The following is a 25,199-nucleotide window of genomic DNA, read 5'->3' on the forward strand; positions in this document are numbered from 1 at the left end:
TTGTCCTGGAAGAGTCTTCGAAGTATCACGAGATAGGTGGCTCCTCCCCTGGACTACAGTGCGCATGGGCATCCCCTCCATCCTTAGATTGTTTTTCGCCATTGTGGCATAAATGGTGTAATATAGTGAATGATTACCATGCTAACTAGTAATTACTGAATGCTACAGCTGCTACAGGCGCCGGGGAGGAGGGTGGGCGATATGAATGTCAGCAACCCTACATGCCAAGAACAGATGCATACTGGTAAGTAGCATATTCGGTTCGAGGCATGTGGGCTGCTGAATTCATATCTGTGCATAGATTATATAGCAGTCCCTCCATTTAGCGGCGGCTGTCCGTGCCAGCTGCAGCAGTCTGAAAAAGAGTTTTGAAAACAGCCTGTCCTACAGCTGCCTGCTGTCTTGAGTGTACATCTACACAGTAGTGTTTTGTAAATGTATGTATAGTGGACCATGTGGCTGCTCTACATATCTCCTGTAAAGGAATATTCCCTAGGAAAGCCATGGAGGCCCCTAACTTTCGTGTGGAGTGGGCTCTTGGAGGAATCGTTAGTGTGCGCTTAGCTTTTTGATAGCAAATCTGTATACACTTAACGATCCACCTAGCTATTCCTGCTTTGGAAATGGGGTTGCCTTTGTGCTGTGGAGAAAAGGCAACAAACAGTTGTTTTGTCTTCCTGAAAGTCTGTGTTCTGTCAATATAGTACATGAGAGCTCTCTTGACATCAAGTGTGTGGAGCATTCTCTCTGCTACATTCTCAGGATTAGGATAAAACACCGGCAGTTCTATGGATTGGTTCATATGGAACTGTGATATCACCTTGGGCATGAATGTAGGGTTGGTGCGTAGTACGACCCTGTTTGCATGAACCTGTATAAATGGCTCTTGAATGGTTAGTGCCTGGAGTTCACTAACTCTTCTGAGTGAAGTAATGGCTACTAGGAAAGCTACTTTCCAGGTTAGAAATTGAATCTCACAGGAGTGTAGAGGTTCAAAAGGTGGTCCCATGAGTCTGGTGAGGACCACATTTAGGTTCCAGACTGGTGAAGGTGGGTGTGTAGGAGGAATCACTCGTTTGAGTCCCTCCAAGAAGGCTTTGATGGCAGGCACTCTGAACAGTGAGAGGTGCTGCCTGTTCTGAAGGTAAGCTGCCAGTGCGGTTAAATGTATACGGATGGAATTGTATGCTAGATTGCATCTGTACAAGTGTAATAGATAACAGATAATGTTCTGAGTTGATGCATCCAGCGGATTGATGTAAATATTTTTACAATAAATGACAAATCTTTTCCACTTAGCCGCATAGCATGCTCTGGTCGTGGGTCTCCTTGCCTCCTTGATGATATTCATACATTCTGGAGGCAAGTTTAGGTAGCCAAATTCTAAGATCTCAGGAGCCAGATCGCCAGGTTTAGCTGTTGCGGATCTGGGTGCTGAATCTCGCCATGGCTCTGCGTTAAAAGCCTGGGCGTTAGCCGCAGTCTTTGATGCGGTACCACGGAGAGTTCTAGAAACGTGGTGTACCATGGCTGGTGTGCCCACGTTGGAGCAACCAGGATGAGCGTCATCGAGTGTTGCCTCAGTTTGCGTCCCACTAGCGGTATCAAAGGTGCCGGGGGAAAAGCGTACGCAAATCTGCCTGACCAGTTCATCCAGATCGCATTGCCCTGTGGATGTGGGAACCTGGCGGCAAAGCTTTGGCATTTTGCGTTTTCCCTTGCGGCGAATAGGTCTATTTCTGGATGACCCCACTGCTGGAAGTACGGTTGGAGTACTGATGGATGTATCTCCCATTCGTGCATCTGGTGGCTGTGTCTGCTGAGCAGATCCGCCATTTGGTTGTCCTTGCCCGGGAGGTGTTCCGCCATGAGGAAGATGTTTCTCTGAATGGCCCACTTCCACATGCTCTGAGCCAGATGAGACAACTGTGGAGAGTGTGTTCCTCCCTGCTTCTGTATGTAGTACATGGCAGTCATGTTGTCCGCTCCGGATCAACACGACTTTGTTGCACAAGTGTACTTTGAATGCCTTCATGGCTAGGAAGATTGCCATCAGTTCCAGTAGGTTGATGTGCATCCCCCTCTGCTGTGTTGTCCATAGTCCCTGCACTGTGTAATTGAGTACATGAGCTCCCCATCCCTGGAGAGACACGTCCGCCGTCAGTATTATTTGTGGTACGGGCTCTTGGAACGGTCGGCCCTTGGTAAGGTTTTGTGGATTCCACCAATGCAGAGAGTTGTATGCCCGACCGCTGACCAACACTAGGTCTTTCAACTGTCCTTGAGCCTGATTCCACTGACGTGCTAAGCACTCCTGAAGCGGGCGCATATGTAATCTTGCGTGCGGGACTATGAAGATGCAGGAAGCCATCATGCCTATCAACTGCATAAACACTCGTGCCGGTAGTGAGTGTTGAGGTCTGAACTTTTTTATTAGCAACTGCATGCTGTTGATCCTCATGGAATTTGGCTGTGCCTTGGTTGCCAGAGTGTCTATGGTCGTGCCTAGGTACTACCGTACATGGGCGGGTTGAAGGTGGGACTTTGGATAATTCAGTGAGAATCCCAGGCTGTGAAGAAGGTGAATGGTGTGGGATATGTGGCTGGCACACTGTTGGGCTGACTTTGCCTGGATAAGCCAGTCGTCCAGATAAGGATAGACATGTATGTGCTGTCTCCTTAAGTGTGCCGCCACTGTTGCCAGGCACTTGGTGAACACCCTTGGTGCCGTTGTTACTCCGAAAGGGAGGACTTTGAACTGGTAATGTTGATCTTGACTAGTGAACCTGAGATACTTTCTGTGTGATGGGTGCATGGGTATATGGAAATACGCATCTTTGAGATCTAGTGTTGCGAGAAAGTCTCCCAGACTGAGCAACGGCAGCACCTGCTGCAGGGTGAGCATGTGAAATTGCTCTGATAGAATGTAACGGTTCAGAGGTCTTAGATCCAGTATGGGTCTGAGAGATCCGTCCTTTTTGGGGATCGGAAAATACAGTGAATACACCCCTGATACTTGGTCTTGTACAGGCACGAGTTCTATGGCTCCTTTGTGGAGCATACTGAGCACTTCCTGGTGCAATAAGTGCAAGTGCTCTGCGGACATAGGACGGTGTCGTGGTGGTATGTTTGGTGGAGTGGATGTTAGCTCCAGACAATAACTGTACTGGACAATTTCTCTCACCCACCTGTCTGTAGTGATGGATTTCCAGACCGGCAGGAACCGTTGGAGTCTCCCCCCGACAGGTGTTATTTGGTCGGGGGGCAGTGACAAGGCGTCACTGTTTGTTGGTGGCGGAGGACCTGGAGCTGTTGTTTCCTCGGCCTCTGCCCTTGACGTTGTTTCCACGGTATCCACCTCTGTTATTCTTATTATAGGTGGTCTGTGTACCTTGTTTAGTGTAATGCGACTGTTGGGAGTTCTGGCCTCTAGATGGTACTGTGTTGGTAGAGCGACGAAAGGACCCACTCCTAAACTGCTGTGATTGCAGAGCCCCCATAGACTTTGCAGTCTCTGTATCTTTTTTGATTTTTTCGAGGGTGGTGTCAACTTCGGGGCTAAAGAGGGAGTGAGGGTTGACAGGTTGATTGAGTATAGTTGTCTGTATCTCTGGTTTGAATCCAGAGATTCTCAACCAAGCATGCCTTCTTAACATGACGCTGGTGTTAATAGCCCTAGCTGCAGTGTCAGCCGCGTCAAGAGCGCACTTAATGGAAGCGTTGCTTATGAGCTTCCCTTCTGCAATTAGTGACTCTGCTCCTTCCTTATACTGATCTGGGAGGTGCTGTAGCAGTGTCTCCAGGGTATCATAATGCACCCTGGCATACCTAGCCAGAAGTGCCTGAGTGTTGGCAATTCTCCATATGTTAGCTGCCTGTGCAGCAACTCTCTTTCCTGATGTTTCCAAGACCTTAGACTCCTTGTCAGGGGGAGGAGCATCACCCGTTGTCTGTGAGTTGGCCCTCTTCCGAGCATTGGAAACCACCAACGAGTCCAAAGGCAGCTGGCCTTTTATGTAGGTAGGGTCCACTGGAGCTGGCCTATATTTTTTCTCAATCCTAGGGTTTAGTACTCTCGCCCTCGTGGTCTCCTTAGAAATGTCAGTAGCCTGTTTTCGGACACCCTTCAGCATGGGCAGAGTCTTAACAGATCTTTCTGAGGTAGAGAAGGTATCCATCAGAAAGTCCTCCTCAATAGGATCAGTGTGGAGCTGTACATCATGGTTCTCAGCTGCTCTCTCAATTAATGCATTGAAGGCAGCAGTATCCTCAGTTGGAGATGTCTTCACCGCATATGCTTGTGTGTCTGGAGCAGTATGTGGGTCCCCTGTACCAGTATTGTCCACCCAAGGTTGGTTTTGGTCTTCAGGGTCAGTGGTCAACGGATAAGTGCCCTCATCATCACCAGCATCCCCTGCATCCACATCAGACTGTGTGGGTGAGAATGACTGAAGCTCCTGGCTATAATATTGAATATGTTCCACAAGAACTGGTGATGTGGTTCTCCTTTTCTTTAATGGAATTTTGTATGGCTCCATAGATTTCTCTGGCGCTATCTTTCTTTTATGTATTGAAAGTTGACCAGTCCCTGCATAGATAAACTGCCTCGGCTCCTCATCTTCTTGAGGTACTTCAACAGCTGTTTGTCCCATTGATACCCCTTGTGGCGCTCCAACAGTTTTCGTCGTGTCGATACCTTTCTTTGGTTCGGGACCCTTCTTTGCGTCGAACATCTTCGGTCGTACCGCCGGCGGTAATCCGAACTTGATGTGCGTCGACGCGGTCTGAACCGTGCTGCCCGTTTTCGGCTGTGAGCGTGGTGAGCAGCGAAGCCCTGTCCTGGATGCGTAATAACGACTCCGACACCGTCTTCTTTAAGAAGGGAGATGGTGTTGTCGACTCGACATGGTCCTTTGAGACCTTCTTTGTAGTGGCATGGAACCCCGTACCAGACGTCTGTTTCTCGACACGAGGACTGGGAGGGGTCGGCTCTTGAGGGTCGCCGTCTTTTTCTGTATCGACGATCCTCTGCGCCAATCTTTTCGGGTCGACCACCTTGACCTTGGTCTTAGGTGTCGTCTTTTGGGTCTTCGGCTCTGATGGCTTCGAGGCCTTGTTGCAGATTAGAGACATTTTCTCTTTCGGTTTCGATTTCGGTGCCTGTGCCTTCAGTTTCGATTTATCTTGATCGAATGATGGCGCTTTCGATTCCGATGGCTCTTTAGGATAGTTCGAAGCCGGGCCTTTAGGCGGGGCTGTAGAACGAGAGGAAAGATCTTGGGTAAGGCCGTGTGGCGATCCCTCGACCTGAGCCTTATCGAGTGCCTCTTCGGGCCCTGTACCGACATTGGGGGCTAGCTCACCTTCCGAGCCATCTTCCTCGGCCCCAAGGGCCTCTTCGTCGTCTCCTACCTTGTCGACGGCATCATCTTCCGCTTCATCTACGAGACGCTCGTCTTCGGCATCATAGTCAGATTCACGCTCCGAAGGCGGATCCGATATCCCCTCCTGAACTTCAAGGTCCAGGACCTCTTCATCTTCGGTCCCGAAGATGTTGTCCGGGTTTGGCGCCGCTTTCTGTGCCTCGAGCCGAGCTGCTCGACGAATGCGAAGAGTTTTCTTCGATCAGAACCTGGAACACGCCATACAGGTGGCTTCGTCGTGTGTTGGAGAGAGGCACTTGTTGCACACTGGGTGCACGTCCAAGCGAGCATACTTAGCGTTGCAAAGAGAGCAACGCTTAAAGGGGTTATTTGATTTCTTTGGACTATTTGATTCCATCGTCGATCTCGATCAGGCCTCTGGTGTCGAAGGGCAAACGGCTAACTTCGATGCTCTTCTTGAGAACTAACTCGACAAAAGTACTTGGCGCCGAACGAAAACAATACCGACGAGTTTAAAGGCCTTTTGGCCTAATAAAAATAAAGTTTTTCCTAAATACTCAAAGAGTTAAGTTTAGGACATCCGAACCCAATGGCGGAAAAAAATAATCTAAGGATGGAGGGGATGCCCATGCACACTGTAGTCCAGGGGAGGAGCCACCTATCTCGTGATACTTCGAAGACTCTTCCAGGACAACAATATGCAATCATCCGGACCCAACACTAGGCGGCGATCTATGCACAGATATGAATTCAGCAGCCCACATGCCTCGAACAGAAGGTTCTTGATCTGGCGATCAGGAAGCCTTTACAGAAGCTGGGTCAGAAACCGCTCCATAGCCGGTTCCAACATACCGGGTACCAGCGGTAGAAGAGGTCTAGATATGGACCTTTGATGGAGCATATCAAAGTTTACGGACGTGGAAGTGGTAGTAGTTGGCAAATCAATATTTATTTTATAAGCTCCTCAAAGAACCTCTTGGAAGGGATTTATGCCATCTATAGGAGATATTTTTAGAGGCTGAGAATCCATCAGAGGAGGAGAATATAGACCACAAGATGCAGTTGTATGATGGGACCGTGAAGATCTCAATCTGGAGGAAGAAAATCTTCATTGTGAGTGTGATGGTCTAGTGACAATGCCGGCGGTGAGATCTAAATCTTGAACGTGACCTAGACCTATAGGTGCGAGGTCTGGTGTTATGCGGGAGCGATCTGAAGCGCCTCGGAGAAGGCATAGGTGGTGGCTTAGATAGAGTCCTGGGCTGTGGCGGAGGTACTGCTGGCACAGCTGGTTGTGGGGGAGGAAGCAGAGGAGCGATCCTGTCAGGGCTTGAATAGGTGTTGGCGAATCCGGTATGGTGACTGGAGATGTTGATCTTGATGGCAAATATGCTCTGGAATACTCAGAGTCAGACTCTGATGGAAGCCTGGGAGCTTTCATGTGTGCAAGCCACTCCGTCATCTTCTTTAAGGAAGGTGAATGATATCTCGACGTAGACAATGCTCTCCTCCTCTACGTTGACCCAATTCTTGACAGCAAGCAAGCAAGTAGTTGATGACGACGATTGGGAGCGATGTCTTTCTGCAGATGGTCTCTTTTTGGATCTCCTTCTGCAGGAGTCCTCAGAAAATGACTTAGAGGCACTGGTAGAGGGTACAATCTCTCCTCGCCTCACCAGTCAGGGAATCTTCCCGTCTGTGGTGCTCAACTTGGCCATGGAGGCAAATTTTCTTTCTCCCCCTCAAAGTGTGCTTGGAGAGGGTCTTGCAGTTGCAACATATCTTGGGGTCATGAGAGTCTGGCAAACATAAAATATGGATCCAGTGAGGGTCTATTTTTACCATTTTCCTGCTACACTGTGGGCAGTTCGCAAAAAGAGTGAACCAGCTTTGAAAAAACTTTAGATTAAATTTCTGAAGGAAAAAAAAAACCTTAAAAAAGGCAGAGCTCTGCTAAAAGATCCTGTCAGCAGGAACGAGAAAAAATAACTGAGTAAATTGCCACCTACAAAGGATGATGGGACACTGAAGGTTAGAAGACCCGTAAAGGGGCAGTGTCCTGTTTACACAGTTTCAATGCTGAAGCCTATTCAAGATATATTGCTATGCATTATTCCTTAGCTTACTTTAAAAAGTGTTTCTGAAGAATGTTTTCAGAAGATTACTTTCAATTTTGATTTAAGCGATTTTTAAAGGTACGACCCATCTTTCCTGCTAACTTTTAGGTTTAAATCTTTTTATTTTCATTTCGTAAACAAAGGCCAGCAGTGCGATACATATATATTCTCCAACGCAAATCAGATTTACCAGCAATGAAATGCTGATAATAGAGAGAGTCAACAGTGATACATGTTCAACTGGCCAGAAAAGGAAATGTTTTCTACCCTCCCACCCGACCCTCGTCCACCAACTAACAGACTAATGCAATAAAGGCCTACTCCTCCGGGCATCCTGGGACTCTTCCCCAAGGGGGCTAAAAGGCGCAGCAAGCGAAAGTATCTCTGGCAGGTGAGCTCCCTAAACTCAGAGCCTAGCAGAGTGAGAAATGGCTGCCAGAGGTCTACAAAAGTGGAACCCTTCCCAGCTAGCGTGAGAGTCATCTTTTCCATCCCCAAGACCTGCCACAAACGCTGCAGTCAACCAGTAAATGTGGGGGTGCGAGTGGTCCGCCAGTGGAGCAGGATGTTTTGCGTGGCCTAGCCCAGAGCAATTGCCATCTGGCGGCCCCGTCGTAATCGGAGCGGGTATGTGAGAGGATTCAGGAGGCCCAGTAGGACATTGCTTGGAAAGCGTGGGAGCTGAATTTCAAAGTGTTTGTCTATTTCATCGATGACCTGCGTCCAATAAGTGTGCAGCTGTTCACAGTCCCACAAAAGGTGCACCAGTGTGCCTCGTTTCCCATAGCTCCGCCAACAGTCTGCACTTCGGGTCGATCGTGTGTAGGCGGTCGGGTGTGTAATACCAGTATGTGGTCACCTTAGTCAAAGTCTCAGTCAGTACCATGTTGCGTGCTGAGTGACGGGCTCTATAATATACCCCTTCCCATTCTTTGTGACTGAGGGCCTGACCTAGGTCCCGCTCCCAATGCATTCGCCCAGCGTTATAAGTATGTGTATGTCTAGCTAGCAACATCTTGTGCAAGTCTGAAATTAGCTTTTTATCGGAAGTGCGCGTAAATAGCCATGTTTAGTAGGGTGTGAGAAAACGCTGCGCTTGCGATTTTACGAGTGGGTGGAGGGTCCCGTGCCAGAGCTGGAGGTAGTGGAATCGTTCAGATTCCAGAATCCCATAAAGTGAACGAACCTGAGGGAAGATAAGAATCCCGTCAAAGTCAAACAAATGCCCCAGGTATCAACAACCCGTAGTACGCCAACTCATAAAGGAGGTCTCGCTCATCCCCGGTTGAAAGTCAGGGTTGTCAAAGAGCGGTGTGACGGGAGATAGGAAGGTAGTCAAGTTGCATTCATGACAGGTCTGGTCCAAGGCCTCCAGAATCGTTCAGGTAATGTGAGAGGCATAAAGTTTGGCAGGCCTGTGAGCATTACGCAGGAAGGGGATCCACTGTAGTGTTGTGGCCGCCACTGCTTGGTCTTGGAACAGCCCATGTTTCTCAGATTCAGACCTGCTCCATTCGAACAGATGAAGAATCTGCGTTGCCTGAAAGTAGAGCCGGAGGTCCGGAACCCCCAGGCCGCCCTCTTCAGGAGGTAGCATCGTAATGGCTCCCTTCATGCGGGGTCGGCGGCCCCGCCAGATGAACTGAGACAGCTCTGATTGGACCTGCTTGATCCCCTCTGTGGGTGGTCGTAGGGGTAAGGTCTGGAAAATGTCAAGTATTTGGGGAAGAATCGTCATTTTTATGGCAGCCACCCTCCCCAGCCAGGAGATCGGGAAATATTTCCACCGCCGTAGCTCCGCCCGGATCTGCATCTGCAGCTTAGCGTAATTAGTGGTGGCCACCTCTGGCAGCGTAGGTGCCAGCTGGATGCCTAGGTAGGGAACAGTTCCCTCTGCCCATTGGAGGGGGTGCGCGGAACGTAGGTGTGCCAAGGTAGAAGGTGACATCGAAAGGTTGAGGGCTACAGATTTTTCCACATTGACTTTAAAGCCCGACGCCCGAGAGAAGCTATCCATTTCTACCATAAAGGCATCCAAGACCGGGGCGGGATCGGAGAGAGATACCTGGATATCATCAGCATAAAGGCTAATGGTGTGGGTATCGCCCCCCGAATTTAATCCCGGTTATAACGGGGTTGCGCCGAGCACTTTGGGCGAGAGGCTCCATATAAAGCGCAAAGAGAAGGGGAGAAAGAGGGCACCCCTGTCTTGTGCCCCTGGTAAAAAAGAGGCGGGCCGAGGTGTGTCCGTTAACTCGAACAGAGGCCATGGGGCACCGGTAACAATTGAAACGAATAGTTTCTTACCTGTCGGTGTAGTTTTGCAGCTTGAAGATCTTTCTGGATTCACTATGCTGTGCATTATTCCGCGATCTTGTGGTTGGGTCCGGATTCGTAGTCTTTTCTTTTTTTTTTTTTTTTTTGTAGCCCAGGTGGGTGTCGACGACCACCATTTGGTGCACCTCCCGTGACGTCGTCGTGCTTCCTGCGGAAGTCCCACCTTTGGGGCGCCATCTTCGGGTTCTTTTTTCCCTTTTTTTTTTTTTTTTTTTTAACCCTAGGCGATTGATTAATTCTTCTTGTCCATTTTTCTGTAATTTTTCATTCCTTCTGATCTTTTCCATTCCACCCCCTCTTCCTCCAGCCTCATCTTCCTGGCGGAGGTGGGTGGGTTCGCTAGTGAATCCAGAAAGATCTTCAAGCTGCAAAACTACATCGACAGGTAAGAAACTATTCGTTTTGCAGCGTGAATCTTTCTGGATTCACTATGCTGTGCATAGACTTTGTAGCGGTTTTCCTAATTTTGTGGCGGCTGGGTGGTAGATGAGCGTTGGTCGTTGAAAATGTGTTGAAGCACCTTCTGTCCAACCTGTGCTTCCTTGTTCATCTGAATGTCCACGCAGTAGTGTTTCGTGAACGTGTGCACAGATGCCCAAGTTGCCGCGAGGCATATGTCCTGGATGGGCGTGTTCGCCAGGAAGGCCACGGTGGCCCCTTTCTTCCTTGTGGAGTGAGCCTGAGGCCCCTCCGCTAGCTCCTGTCCAGCCTGTTTGTGGCAGAATTGAATAGTGAGGGCAATCCACCTAGCGATGGTGCCCTTAGTCACTGGCCTACCCATGAAGCTAGTAGCAAAGGACACAAACAGCTGCTTCGACTTCCTGAGTTCCTTGGTTCTCTCAATGTAGTGCATCACCGCTCTTCTTGCGTCGAGGGTGTGCAGGGCCTTTTCTGCGTTTGAAGTCGGGTTTTGGAAGAAACTTGGTATCTGAATACTCTGATTCATGTGGTATGCCGACACCACCTTGGGCATGAAGTGTGGGTCTGTTCTCAGGACTATTCTGTCCTTGTGAATCTGAATGTAGGGTTCCTGTAGTGTTAGTGCTTGAAGCTCGCTCACCCTGCGTAGTAAGGTTATGGCCACCAGAAAGGCCGTTTTCATCGTCAACATCTGCAGTGTGGCCTTGTGAATGGGTTCAAACGGTGCCTTCATGAGCTCCGTCAGAACCACGTTCAGATTCCATGCCGGCGGCGGCAACCTTTTCAGGGGGGGCCATCCTTTTGGCTCCTTCCATGAATCTCTTCACCACCTGCGAGGTGAAGAAACTTCCACCCTTTTCACCTCTGGTGTAGGCCCCACGATTGCCGCTAGGTGTACCCTTAGGGAGCTCGAGCAGAGGTTACTCTTTAGAAGGTGTGTGAGGTACCTCAGTACTGTTGAGTCTCTTGTCATTCTGTTTTGCAGGCCCTTTTTCCTGCACCACAGAGTGAATCTCTTCCATTTTGCGCTGTAGCATTTTCGTATAGTTGGTTTCCTTGCCTCCCGTAGCACTCGCATAGTGCTCGGAGGCAATCTTAGGTATGCGAACTCTAGGTCTTCAGGAGCCATGCCGCCAGGTTGAGGGTCTCTGGCTCTGGGTGCAGGACCTCTCCGTTTTGCATTGAGAGCAGGTCCTTCCTCCTCTCGAACCTGTATGGATTGCCTTGTGCCATTTCTTGAATTTGTGAGAACCATGTCTGCCTCGCCCACTGCGGAGCCACTAGGATCAGAGTCATGTTGCTGGTTCTGCACTTGTCGAGCACTCTGTGCAACAGGGGTATCGGTGGAAAGGCGTAGGCAAATGTCCTCGACCAGCTTATCCATAGGGCATTTCCCTGGGATTGCTGATCTGGTTGCCTGGACGCGAAGCTTTGGCATTTTGCATTGTGGCGTGTTGCAAATAGGTCTATTGTGGGAGTTCCCCATCTCCGGAAGAGTTTTTCCGTTTCCTGGCCATTGAGCTCCCACTCGTGCGATGCCGAGGTCTGCCTGCTTAGCCAGTCTGCCTCCACATTGTCCTTCCCCGGTAGGTGAATTGCCAGTAGATCTATCCTGAGAGGTATGGCCCATCTCCAAATCTCCTGAGCTAGAGAGGAGAGAGGGAACGACTGTGTCCCCCCTTGTTTGTTGATGTAGAACATTGCCGTGGTGTTGTCTGTTTGAACCAACACCCTCTGGTTGTACAGGTGCCTCTGGAATGCCTTCAGGGTTAGCAGGATTGTTTTCAACTCGAGGTAGTTGATATGGCGAACCGCATCTGCTGGAGCCCACAGACCCCTCACTCTGAGGTTGTCCATGTGCGCTCCCCATCCCTTTTGCGATGCGTCCGTGGTAATGGTCACTGTTGGGATTGGTGGTGTCAGGCTTCTCCCTGCTGTCATGTTGTTTCTGTTCCACCAAGTTATCTCCTCCTGCACTGCGTGCGTAACAACCACTAGATCCTCCCAACTTCCGTTTGCTTGTGACCACTGCTGTTGTAGCCATTCCTGGAATGGTCTCATGTGCAGGCGTACATTCGGCACCAGCTGGATACACGTCGCCATCATCCCCATCATCTTGCTCACAGCCCTCACTGTCAGAGCTCGCCCCTTCTGGTAGAGCCGCGTCTCCTTCAGTAGTGCATCTGTCCTCCTGTCGCTGGGCACTACTGTACTGTTGAGGGAGTTGATTTTCGCCCCCAGGAAAATCTTCACCTGTTCCGGTTCCAGCGATGACTTGCCCCAGTGGATCGAGAACCCCAGATTCGTGAGGGTGTCTGTTACGCGTTTTGCGTGCCGCTCGCACTTCTCGCGTGAGTTTGCCTTGACCAGCCAGTCGTCTAAGTAGGGGTAGACATGGATTCCGTGTCTTCGTAGGTGGGCCGCGACCGCCGACAGGCATTTTGTAAAGACCCTTGGTGCTGATTTTAATCCGAAGGCCAGGGTTGTGAACTGGTAGTGTTCCTGTTCGATGTTGAATCTTAGAAGGCCCTTGTGTCTTCTGTTTATTGGGATGTGAAGGTAGGCATCCTTGAGGTCCACGGTGACCATGAAGTCCCCGTCTCTTATTTGGGGCAGTACCTCCTGCAGCGAAGTCATTTTGAACTTCTGCGTTCTGATGAACTTGTTTAGGTAACGCAGGTCCAGGATGGGTCTGAGGTTTCCATCTACTTTCGGGACCACGAAGTAGTTTGAGTAGACCCCTTTGTTGCGTTCTCTGAACGGCACTGCCTCTATGGCTCTCTTTTCTAGAAGTTTCTGTGTTTCTTCTCTGAGTAGTGCCAGTTCTTGGGCCGATCTCTGTCTTCCCTTTGGTTTCCTGTTTGGAGGTTTTTCTCCAACTCTACGCAGTATCCGTACTGCATGATGTTCCGTATCCACTTGTCTGTGGTTATACGTCGCCACTCCTGAAGGTAGAACCTCAGTCTTCCGCCTACTGGTGTTGTATGCTCGTAGGCTTTTGAATATTCTCTTCCCCCTGATGTCACTTTTTTGCGCCTCACCCTTGGGGGCATGACGAGGGTAGGCGTCCTCTTGCGTGCTGAGTCACTTTGATGAGGGCTGTTCGCCCCCTCTCCTCCTTTGGCCACGTCCGTTCCCTCTCCCGCGAAAAGACTGGCCCCGAGGTTGGTACTGCCAGTTTTGCTTCTGCTGACCTTGTCCGTGACTTTCACCCTGCTGACCCTGCTGGAACGTCTGGTGCGACGGCCCCTGCTGGCTTCCTCCCCTACCGTAGGGTCTCCTCGAGGAATTGCCTCGCCTCATTCCCCTCAGCTGTAGGGCCCCCATGGACCTCGCCGTTTCGTTTTCTTTTTTCAGCTGGGTGAGCTTCTCGTCCACTGTTGCTCCGAACAGTGTCTCTCCGTTGAAGGGGGTGCCAAGGATGTTGTTCTGCACCTCCGGTTTGAATCCCGAGATTCTTAGCCATGCATGCCTTCTCTCGGTGACCCCTATGGCCATGAGTCTTGCTGAAGTCTCTGCCCCGTCCAACGCCGTCTTTATACAGGAGTTGGCGATGTTCTTGCCTTCGTCTATGAGGCTCTCTGGCGGTATTCTTCGGGGAGGTGCTTTACTAGCTCCCCCATCTCGTCCCAGTGCTGGTACTGGTGTCTATTGAGGAGTGCATTGGAATTCGCCATGCGCCAGTGCATTGCGGCGTTCCTCTCGACCTTTCTTCCTGTGAGGTCTATCCTCCTGCTCTCCTTATCAGGTGGTGGGCCCGAAGTTGCTGGTACGTTGGCCCTTCTCCTGGCCGTGGAAGCTATGATGGAGTCGGCGGTCACGCTACCCTTGATGTAAGGGGGGTCCAGGGAAGAGTGCTTATATTTCTTCTCTGTCCTGGGCGTGATCGACCGGCAGGTCGCTGGCTCCTTGAAGGCTTCTCTCCCCCGATTCATCACACTTTGTAGCATGGGGAGGAACTGGCTCCTTGTCTGGATGGGGAGCAGGGTCTCGAGGAGAAAATCGGCTTTCGGCTTCTCCTCGTCGAGTTTGACGCCGAAGGCTGTTGCTGCGCTCCTGACCACCATATTGTACACCCCGATGTCGTCGGGTGGCGAAGGCCTCGAAGGGTACGTGTCCACGGGCTCCTCCGGGTTTTCGGTGTCAAGATCCTGCCATTCGATGTCGTGGCTGGTAGATGGCGCCGAGTCGTAGAACGACTGTTGGTCTTCTTCCTCGGCTTCACCATCATAATAGGGCTCTTCTTCCTCTTCGAGATCCCTTGTTAGTCCTTCGGTGTCGAATTCGTCCTCGACCTCGACGACGTCCGCCGATGAAACCGTTGGAATCTTGAATTCCTTCATCTTGGCGTCGAACTCCTTCTTCCTTTGAAGGATGTTCTCCATTTCGGCCTCGAGCAGCCTCTTCTTTTTCTCCATCTCGGAGATGCTTTCGGCGTCGACCGCGGGTCTTTTCGATGAAACTTGCGTCGACGTCGACCGTTCTTTCAGCGTCGATCGGCCCGTTTCCTGGGTTGTCTTCGACGACCCTTGCTTTTCGGCGTCTTTCGGCACCAGGGAGTCCTTTTCTAAGGATCCGCTCGGCCTCTTGTCCATGGTTCCCCCTTTGGTCGTCGAAGTTTTCGGCGCTGGGGCTCCCTTCGTGGACTTAGACTCTGATTTTCTCGAGTCACCCTCGTGTTTTCGAGGTATTTTCTGTTTTGCGCTCGACGATTCTCTTACCTCGTCTTCTTTTTTCTTGTCGGTCTCTACGACCGTGAAGTTTTCGGCTGTCTCGGCGATGTTTTCCTCGTCATCCGTGGAGAGGCCCAGATCGTAGAGCGACGGGGCCTTACCCTTGCCATCCATGCTGGCGTTGGCTCTTCTCTGCCGATCTCTCGCCCTGAGCGTCTTCGGCGTGAAGGCTGAGCAGGCGTTGCAGTCCTTACTCTGGTGTTCGACCGCGCAGAAGGACCAGCATCCGGTCTGCAACCTCTGCCTACCGAACTTGTGGTGGCAGTTTGGGCAGAACTTGAATGGCGTCTTGTCCATTGCGCTCAGGGCCTCTGAGTGCGCATTTTCCAAGGTCGTCGAAGAAAAAGGGCGCTGAACCTCCTTTCTTCGCGCTCCTGATGAAATCTCTTCCTTTCCTGTGATATCCTCTAGTATTTATCGACGAAACTCGCTTTTCTTTCTTCTTCCTTCGAGTGTAATTCTGGAGCTTCCCGATGACGATCCAGACCCAACGGCGGAAAAAAGAATCTGAAGATGGCGCCCCAAAGGTGGGACTTCCGCAGGAAGCACGACGACGTCACGGGAGGTGCACCAAATGGTGGTCGTCGACGCCCACCTGGGCTACAAAAAAAAAAAAAACACAAAGAAAAGACTACGAATCCGGACCCAACCACAAGATCGCGGAATAATGCACAGCATAGTGAATCCAGAAAGATTCACGCTGCAAAAATTAGAGTTCGAAACCTTTCCCTCATCCCAGTATGGATTAGTACCTGCTCCAGGAATGGCCAGTGGACCCTATCAAAGGCCTTCTCCGCGTCGATGGTAAGGAGAATATATTCCCGGGAGACCTTCTCGATCAGGTGGAGTACCCGTTTAGTGTTTTAACTAGTCTGTCGTTGGGGCATAAACCCCGCCTGATCTGGGTCAATGAGTTCTGGCATGTAGGGCGCCAATCGAGAAGCTAAAATACCTGTGAAGAGTTTGAGGTCTATGTTGAGAAGGGATATAGGGCGATAGGCCCCGCAGCTGGTCTTGTCCTTCCCAGCCTTCGGGATGACCACAATGGCTGCTTCCAACATGTCCTCCGGGATTGCCCCAGTAAGCGCGAAGGAATTAAAGAGGCGAGTTAGAAGGGGTGCTAGCGTTGGACAGAAGATTTTATAAAAGGTGGCGTGTATCCATCAGGTCTCGGGGATTAAGCCAGTTTAAGGCGAGAGATTGCCACTATGACCTCCTCTACTCGTACGCGGTTGGTGCTATCTGCAGTCGCAATAGCAATGATTTCCCCCTTTAGCACTGCCTTAAGCGCTGCCGATTGTTTGGAAAGTGGAGTGTCATGATTGTCGATGTGTATCAGGAAATCATCTATCGCTCTCTGCAAGCGCCATTGGCGAGAAGGTCGCTGCAGTGGGGGGAGTGTAAGGGTAACTACAACCGGGGCGTGATCGGAGAGAGAGGCGGTCAAGTTCTCTGACCCCACCGTCAGGGTCTGAAGAGCCTCCGAGCCAAGTAGATAGTCAAGGCGAGCACATGTCTTTCTGCACACTCGAGTAAAATGAGTATTCACGGCTTTTTGGGTGTGAAGAACGCCACAGGTCCACTATCCCTAGTTCCCTCAATCTGTCCAGGCCCCTCGAAGAGAGCGCGCCTGACTGGCCCGAGCGCTCCAACGATTTGTCCTTTGAGTTGTCGAGTTCCAGGTTTAAGTCCCCCCCCAACAGGATTCTACGCTCTACTGTCGCCCTAGCTTTGGTCAGTGCTTCATGCAGGAACTTTTCTTGTCCCTCGTTGGGGGCATAGATGGACCCTATAATGAATGTCAACCCCGATAGCGAATTGATATGCGAGAAGTCTCCCCCTCATCTCGGCCTCCCTCTGAAGAACCCTTCCCTGGAAGGAACGGGAAACCAAAATGGCTACCCCTGCTGTTTTGGAAGTGCTGGAGGAAAAGAACGGAGTGGGGAACAAGCGAGAATTTAGGCAGTAGCAGTCCCGGGCCAGTAGGTGTGTCTCCTGGAGGAGGCAAATATCTGCTTTCGAGTGTTCTAGGTAGGAAAGGACTGCCCTCTGCTTGACAGGGTTGTTAAGCCCCCGCACATTCAGGGTAAGAATGCGAAATGTGGTGGGTGCCATCTAGGGAGTGAGAGATCTAAGACACATCTGAGTACCAGGGCCTGTCGAGTAGGGATGTTTATTCAGCAAAGGCAGCATATCAAAGGCAGTATTAAAAAACAGTGGACGAAGACCCCCAAAAAGGTAAAAAAGAAAAAGAAAACTCCGAAAAAGACAACAACCACAATGTTGTGAGTATATACGAAGTCCCATCTGTTCCATGTGGGTGACAGAAGGCAAACTCCTCCAAGGAGGAAAGGGGGAGCAGCAAGCAACCAACATCTGGAACATGGTTGTCCGTCATCCCAAGATGAACAGGAAAGATACATCAAGGGGTCCATAGAGTGGACAAGATTACACCCTCCCCGCCTCCCGCCCCAGTATAGTAAAGAACAGACAGCCCCTTCTAAAGTCATAAGGAGTGAGTTTTTGCCAGTTCCCCCTGGAGTGGCTCCAGCGTAGCCTTCTGCGATTTCTGTGGGGTTCGGCCGTTTAGGGCGCCTTCGGCGTCTGTGCCGCTGCCAACCTGATGGCGAAACACCTGCAACGGGGCTCGAGCCATGGTTTCCCCCTTCCTCTTCCGGAATATCAACTCCAAGAAGTCTGCAGGTCTCCGACAGGGAGCGAAGCGGATACTTTTTCCCGTCCAGGCGGAAAATCAGGAACAGGGGCCCCCAGGAATAAGCAATGTCCCGTTGGCGAAGATGAGACGTGATGGGGCAGAAAAGCCTGCGTTTCTGCAAGGTGATCGCCCCGAGGTCCTGATAAAGGGTAGGGCTTTGGTCCTGGAAGGTAATTGGATGCATGGTTCTGGCCTGTGCGATAGCCTTGAATGCAGGCCAGGATGTCAGCTGCAGCCGCCCTGTCCACCCTAGGAGGCCCACCCGATGGGCTCTGTCGATCTTGATATCAAAATCAGGAGGGTTCCCCAGAACATGGTTGAACAGCCCCCTCACATAGGCAAAGATGTCTCCCGCTTCCGCATTTGTATCAACTCTCCGAATCCTAATGTTGTGCCTCCGGGAGCGATTTTCAAGATCTTAGAGATGTGCTTGGAGGTCTACCTGCTGCTCATGGATGCGGATAACCCTTTGCTGGAGCGTTGATAGTTCTGTGTCCTTATCGTCTCTTATATTCAAGTGCTGCAACTCGTTCCCCAATGTTATCAACATCCCTGCGGATGTCCTTTATCTCAGAGGTGAGATCGCGTTTCCCCGTCTGAAGATCCTCCCGGAGCGTCGTAAAAAGGGACTCAAGGAAGGCGAGCGTCACTGGCTCCTCTCGTTCGTCCCCCGGTGTTAAGGTGGACGCGGCTTCCTGGGATGGGTGAGCCATCCTAGGGGGGCCCCTCGGGGCGCGAGAGAAGAGGTCTTTCACTGTAAGGTCGGCTTGGAGTCCTTCTGGTTTCCTTCCATCTTGGCGAGGGTGGAAGTCATATCCTAGGCCTGTGCCACAGGGGGCGAGGAAAGCTGACCCACCGCCGCGGTGTCGGAGCGAGTCCACGTGAATCAGGTAAGTGTGCAGTGGGCCGGCCAGTCAGTGCTCCGAGTCTCGGCTCAGGATCTATAGCGGGCTGGATCTAGGGTGCAGCAGCCGGGGTGTCTCGGTGCCAGTCTCACTCCGCCACTCGGGAATGATGTGCTTCAGGTATTGGGAGCCCCTCGCCGCTTGCTCCCCGGTCCGGGCCCACCCCAGGCAAACAGCAGCTCAAACCAGGAAATCCCAGCAGCGGCGGCATACGGCAGCGACCGCCCCCCTCAGCTCTCCCAGGCAGGGTCTGTGATCTCGCAGGCCGCGAACAGGGCCCACGTCGCTTCTCCCACACACAGGGGCCAGCAAATCTCAATACAGGCCTCAGGAGCCAGGCAACAGGGTCGTGCAGGGGGTCCCTAGCTCCAGGGTCCCAACTGGGCCCGCTCCGGATGCGCCAGTCCCGTGTGGGCTCGCCCTGCGTTGTCGCCGCAAGTGCGGCCCATGCGCCAGGCCCCCAACCGCGACCTCCTCACCTCCAGGGAAGTCCACAGCATTGCTGCAGTCTTTGCCGCCTTTCCCCGGACCTCTGTCGTAGCACAGCAAGCCCCGCCGGGCAGGCACAGGGTGGTCATTCGGGGCGGAGGGATACACAAGCCAATGCGGCCCGGCTGCTGCTGAATAGTAGGCCGCGCACCCCTCCCGGTCCGCAGGCCAACTGGCCGCGGTGCTGAAAACGAAGAGCTGGGTGGCAGGTAGCTCGAAGCCCCAACAGCAGTCCCCAGCCAAGCAACCACCAGGCGGCCACGTGGAGCGAGGGGGTCGGAACACCAATGCGGCACAGCTGCTGCTGGAGTGTAGGCCAGGCCGCCGCAGCGAGGACACCAACTCCCTGGGCCGAACTCCACCGTCTGCAGTGTTCGGGACGGCCAAATTTCACCCTTCAGTGGTCCCTGGTGCAGCGTCCCGGATGGAGGTTGTTGCCCCAGACATCGAGGCTCCGTAAGGCTGCAGGCCAGTGCTGTAGTACGGAAGTGGGCGGAGAGGCAGCAAAGCACGTTCTACCTTGCTGCCATCTTGGCCACGCCCTTCTCCTTCTAACTTTTGAAGTAATTCCATAAATATTGTCGATATTGCCTGTTTTTAAGGCTGCAAAAATGCAACACATTAAACTGTTACATGCTTTTGGCCTTTTCAAAGGTGAAGTAGATGCAACTTTGAAAGAACTGCTCCGAGACCCCGGCATGTGAGCGGGACTATTCAGTGCTTATGATTATCAATGGAGATCCCCTAATAGAGAAGAGTGCATAACATTCTCAAGAATTGAGCAGCACTTGAAAATGTGAGTTGAAAAGTATGAGAGGGTTTCACAATGACTGTGTGACCTGCCCATATACTCCTGCTCCCCTTTTAATAGATTTATACTGCGAACACTTAATACTGCAAGTATCCAGAATGCTTTGGGAGACTGGCAGCTGTGCCAAATAATGTAGATGCGCCAATATATGTTAGGAGTGTGCAACAACATTGTGTAATGGTTGACAGTTGCTTGTACTTACAGGAGGAAGTGGACACAGTACGCCGTCTCTCGTCTTCCAGATGCTCTAGAGTTGAGGCTGGCAATGTGGCAGAGGTAGCACTAGTTCGCATTATGCTTTCTGGTGAAACAGTTTCAGGCTCAGTCTCTTTCTCTGCACTGTGATAATACTTTACATGGTAATCTAGGAGTTTTGCTTTGCGAAATGCCTTGGAGCAAGCAGGGACACTACACTTAAACTTGTTGTGGTCCAGATCTACAAGAGGTTCTTTCGGAGACGTCACACATTCGGTCCTTTTGGAATTCACAACTGTAACATAAATAAAAAAAAATGTCACATTTTTGATATATGGAAAAGAGGTTTCATTTTTCTACCAAACTAACACCAAATGTTTTGAAATCTATGGTGCAAATTTGGCCACAAAAGCACTGAATGAATCTCCAAACAAACTACATCAATATTTGAGACACTGTCTGGCCTTCCGAAGTTTGGGTACATTTAGACAATATATTTATTTATAGTTACCTTGTTGATAAAAGTACCAACAACGAACACATGAGTCTTATATCCTAGCAGCTCATGGCACAGCAAGCTACAGCTGGTACCAGATTGACTGTCAATCTTCGAAATACCGTTTCTACGTGGTTACTATCTCTACTCTATTATTCTTTTTTTGTACATAGGTACTACTTCCCCAGCATTAATCCAACAATATCAGACTGTTCTATGCCCCAGAAAAAGGAACAACTTATGCGGATAGTGAACCAACCTTTTACAAGTTCAATTACTCTTCCAGTAAAATATGATAGCCTATTACACTGGTGTGAGAAAGTGCCATCTTTCTTGCATGGTATGCTCCCACTTTTTGCTAAATTGCTGAATGTACTTCGATTGAGTGTACCCTGCCAATCAGGTGCCCAGGGCCTATGTTCCTTCCTTAAACCACACAAACTCCAAATTGGCAAACCCTAGCCACATGTCAGCCCCTAGTAAATGGTACCCTAGGTACCCAGGGCATTGTGGCCAGGGAAGGCCTCTAAGGGCTGCAGCACTCATTGTGCCACCCTCAGAGGCCCTGTACCCTTACACACACACTGCCCTTGCAGGCTGAGTGTCTGGGTGCAGGACAAAACAAAGAGTCGACATGGCACACATCACTGTGTACCATGCCCATCACCTACACTGCCAAGGCATATGTCAGCCACCCCTCTAGCTGGGTGCATTACGCTTATGGTGTGGGCACAGGAGCAGGAGCCCTGTGCCCCTACAGTACCCGGGTCCATTCCTGGGCACTGTAAGTGCAGTGCTGTCATTTAAGAGTACATGGTGCTGAGAGCTTGTCAAACACGAGCTCCACAGCACCATATTGGCAACACTGAAGCCTGGGAAGTTTGGTATCAAACTTCTCAGCACATTGAACCCACACTGATGCCAGTGTAGGATTTAATGTACTAAGCACCCCAGAGGGCATCTTAGAGATGCCCCCTTACAGCTAACTTACAATCCACGTCTGCTCTGAGGCTGCCCAGGCTGCCACACAGCAGACACGTTGCTGGACCCCTGGGTGGGAGAGCCCCTGCTCTCCCGGGCCTGCAACAATGCACATCCTGGGTGAGGTGAGAAATCTCCTCCCCCAGGATGAGCAAAGGGAAGCTTCAAAGGCAGGCCGCCATTTGGAGTTTCCCCAGGCCACTGCAACCCCCCACTCTGGCGGGAAGCTTGGCCGGAAACCCCATACAAGGACAGGGGATGTGCCAGCCTGCCCACCCCACCCCTCAGGTGGGGGAGGCGAGGTGAAGCACATCTCCGGGCTCTCGCCATCTTGAAGATGGGAGGCCCTACCCTATCAGGATTAGGCTACTGCCCCCCTCCCACAGGAGAGAGGCAGGATAGGGGGTGTACCCACCCCAGGACAAGGACCCATTGGTCCCTGGCCTGCACCTACCTGTAACGCCCCTAAATCTAGTATTTAGGGGCACCCTGAACCTTCCTTCCTCAGATTCCAGATAGAAAACTACAAGAAGAGCAAGAAGAACAAGGACCTGCCCTGCAGCTGCTAAAAAGAGAAGAAGACACCAATTGCTTTGGCCCCAGCCCTACCGGCCTGTCGACTCTCGAACCTGCACCAGCGCGGCATCTCTCGTGGCCAGCAACCTCACCAACCCCGGAGGACCTGGCTACCTTTTGGCTCTAAGCCCCTGGGACTCCCATGAGTAGAGGCTCTACTCAAGAAACCTATTTTTAACCCCTGGCAGCAGCCCGGAACCGCGGACCCAACACACTCTGCACCAGCCAAGCCTGGCCAGTGCCGGAGTGGACAAAGACCCTGAGGACGACCCCACGGCGACTGTGACCCTGAGTCCGGCACCCAAGGACCCCCCTCGACATCCCGGAAGAAGCCTGCAGCCTCAGAACCGAGTGCCAACCCAACCGCGATCAACCAGAGGGTAAGATTCCCGACGTCAAAAGGCACCCCTGCACCCGGCGCCCTGCGGCCCCCTGTGCCCAATCCCGGGGTACCCACCTAACCTACAACTACCCAACTTACCTCTCGATGTGGTGGTGGCACCTGAAACATCCTCGTCCCCGAGCCTGCAGCCAAACCGGAACATTCCCATTGATTTCCATTGAGCGCCCGAAGGCTCAAAAGCACCCTGCACCCAGCCGCCCGAGTGGCCCTGGCAGTGCACTCTCTACACTAACCTACTTCCCCACTTGCCCTGAGTAAGTGACCAGGAGCCCAGCTCCCACAGCCGCGTGGCTTGCCAGACAGCAGCCACCAACCAAGGCCCCCCTATCCCTCATAGGATAACATTGGGCCTAACTCTCTCTGCACCCGGCCGTCCTGAAACCGCTGAGGGTGAACCAACTGTACCTACCTGACACTGGGGGACCCCCGAGTCTATGCCCGGAATTTCAACTCTGCCAGTCGAGTACTTACCCTTAAACCGCTAACTTCATTTTCCTCATAGGGTAACATTGACTGGCTTTTTCTTCAAAAATCTTCTAAGTGTGAACTTTTCAAAACTGCAAAAAATCACCAAAAATCAGCCAAGTGACAAAAACGAATTTACTCACCTGCTCCTAGGTGAGCTCCCAGTGCTGGATCTTGGTGCCCAGCCCTGACCCTGAAAAGTGTTCACAACTATACTTACCTCTAACTCATTTTTTTCCCATAGGAAACCATTGTCTGCTTTTCTGTGAAATTTCTTCTAAGTGTCTATTTTTGCAAATTTGAAATATTCTTTTAAAATCGTACCATTTCTGCAAACGAAATTACTTACCTGTTTTTGATAAGGACCCCAGTCCTGGGTCTAGGTACCCAGTCCTGGATTACTAAAGTAACGATAAAGTACTCTACCTGCAATTTGAATTTCTTGCCATAGAGATCCATTGAATGTTTTCTTTGAAATATTTTCTAAGTGCTAACTTTTGAAATAGCTAAATATTATTTAAAAATCATTACAGTTATTAAGTCGACTTTCATCACTTGATTCTGAATACTGACCCAAGGCTGGATCTAGGAGCCAGACCTGGAATTCCAAAAGTAATCTGAAAAGTAATTTATTACAAATAACCTGAATTTACCATTGAGCTCAATGCATTGTTATGTTTAGGAAATAGGATTGTTTATTGCAACCAACTGTGACTGTTTACACAAATTTATTGCTTAAGACAAAAGTATTTATATTCAACCTCTCCTTCTGAGAAAGTATATTTTTACCCCCTTTGTGGTTCTAAAAATAAAACAAGCATATATTTTATATATATAAACCATTGGCCTAGAGTTCAGTTATTGAGTGTGTGAAACCATTTGCTGACTGAGTGTGTACAATAAATGCTTTACACTGTCCTCTGGTACTGCCTTACTGCTCGACCAAGCTACCACTTTTGAGAGTAAGGTCATACCTAACTTTGACCTCTATCAGCCTCTGGGGGACTGTGGACTCTGGACTCTGTACACCCTGTACCTATTAGGGAACAGTATATACAGAGCCACTTTCTCACAACTGGCCAAACCCCATTTTCAATTTTTAAATTTGCAAGAGGCTAATACACTGTTATTTCTGTGAACTTTCTGCTCTGTTCTCTCAAGAAATCATAAATTTTAAACATGACAGAATATTCTGATGAAGTTTCAAAATTACTCCCATATTTTCCTATTTACTCTACTTTATGCAAGTGTCTTCCCTAATCTACGTAAGGCCTCAGAGTGCTTTAAAAAAGGAATATGCTACTTACCAGTATGCATCTGTTCTTGGCATGTAGAGCTGCAGATCTACACACTTTTGCATAGATCGCCATCTGGTGTTGGGCCCGGATGTTTGCAGTTTGTTTTTCCTCTTGGAAAGTCTTTGGAAGTCACGAGGTCGGTGACTCCTCCTTTGGATCGTATTGCGCATAGGCTTCGGCTCCATCCTCAGATTGTTTTTCGCCAGCAGGGAAAGATAGAGCGTAGTAACAACAGTGAAGAAACCTATGTGTGTTGTATCTAAATAAGATAGACTGGAACAGATACAGGTAGCCGGGGAGGCGGGTGGGCGTGTGTAGATCTGCAGCTCAACATGCCGAGAACAGATGCATACTGGTAAGTAGCATATTCCGTTTGAGGCATAGGAGCTGCAGATTACACACTTTTGCATAGACTAAATAGCAGTTCCCAACCTTAGCGGCGACCACCGGTATCTGTTGCAGTGGTTTGAAATAATGTGTTTAGTACAGCCTGGCCCACACTAGCTTGTTGCTTGGTTTGCACATCTACACAATAGTGTTTAGTGAAAGTGTGCGGTGTGGACCATGTAGCTGCTTTGCTGATATCATCTAATGGGATGTTCCCTAGAAAAGCCATAGAAGCCTCTATCTTCCGTGTAGAATGGGCTTTAGGGGGAACGGATAGCGTTCGTTTTGCTTTGTGGTAGCAAATCTGGATGCATTTTACAATCCACCTAGCTATCCCTGATTTTGAGATGGGGTTGCCCTTGTGTGGTGGAGAGAAAGAGACAAACAGTTGTTTGGTCTTTCTGAAAGGTTGTGTTCTTTGTATATAGTAAAGTAAGGCTTGTTTGACATCTAGCGTGCGTAGAGCCCTTTCTGCAACGGTCTGAG

At 50.5% G+C, this 25,199-nt stretch overlaps 1 protein-coding gene across 3 annotated transcripts in view; it reads right to left on the bottom strand.

Annotated features, from left to right (window-relative positions):
• The window catches only part of PHF20L1 (PHD finger protein 20 like 1), an 802,667-nt gene that overhangs the window by 430,697 nt on the left and 346,771 nt on the right, over positions 1-25,199 (bottom strand). For all 3 annotated transcript variants that reach the window (XM_085604898.1, XM_085604900.1, XM_085604899.1), the window contains one exon: positions 20,115-20,402. In XM_085604898.1, coding sequence (XP_085461024.1) covers positions 20,115-20,402 — 288 coding nt within the window. The remainder of the gene's footprint in view (positions 1-20,114; positions 20,403-25,199) is intronic.

Source organism: Triturus cristatus, chromosome 5_1 (assembly GCF_964204655.1).
Source record: "Triturus cristatus chromosome 5_1, aTriCri1.1, whole genome shotgun sequence".
Classification (NCBI taxonomy): Eukaryota; Metazoa; Chordata; class Amphibia; order Caudata; family Salamandridae; genus Triturus; species Triturus cristatus.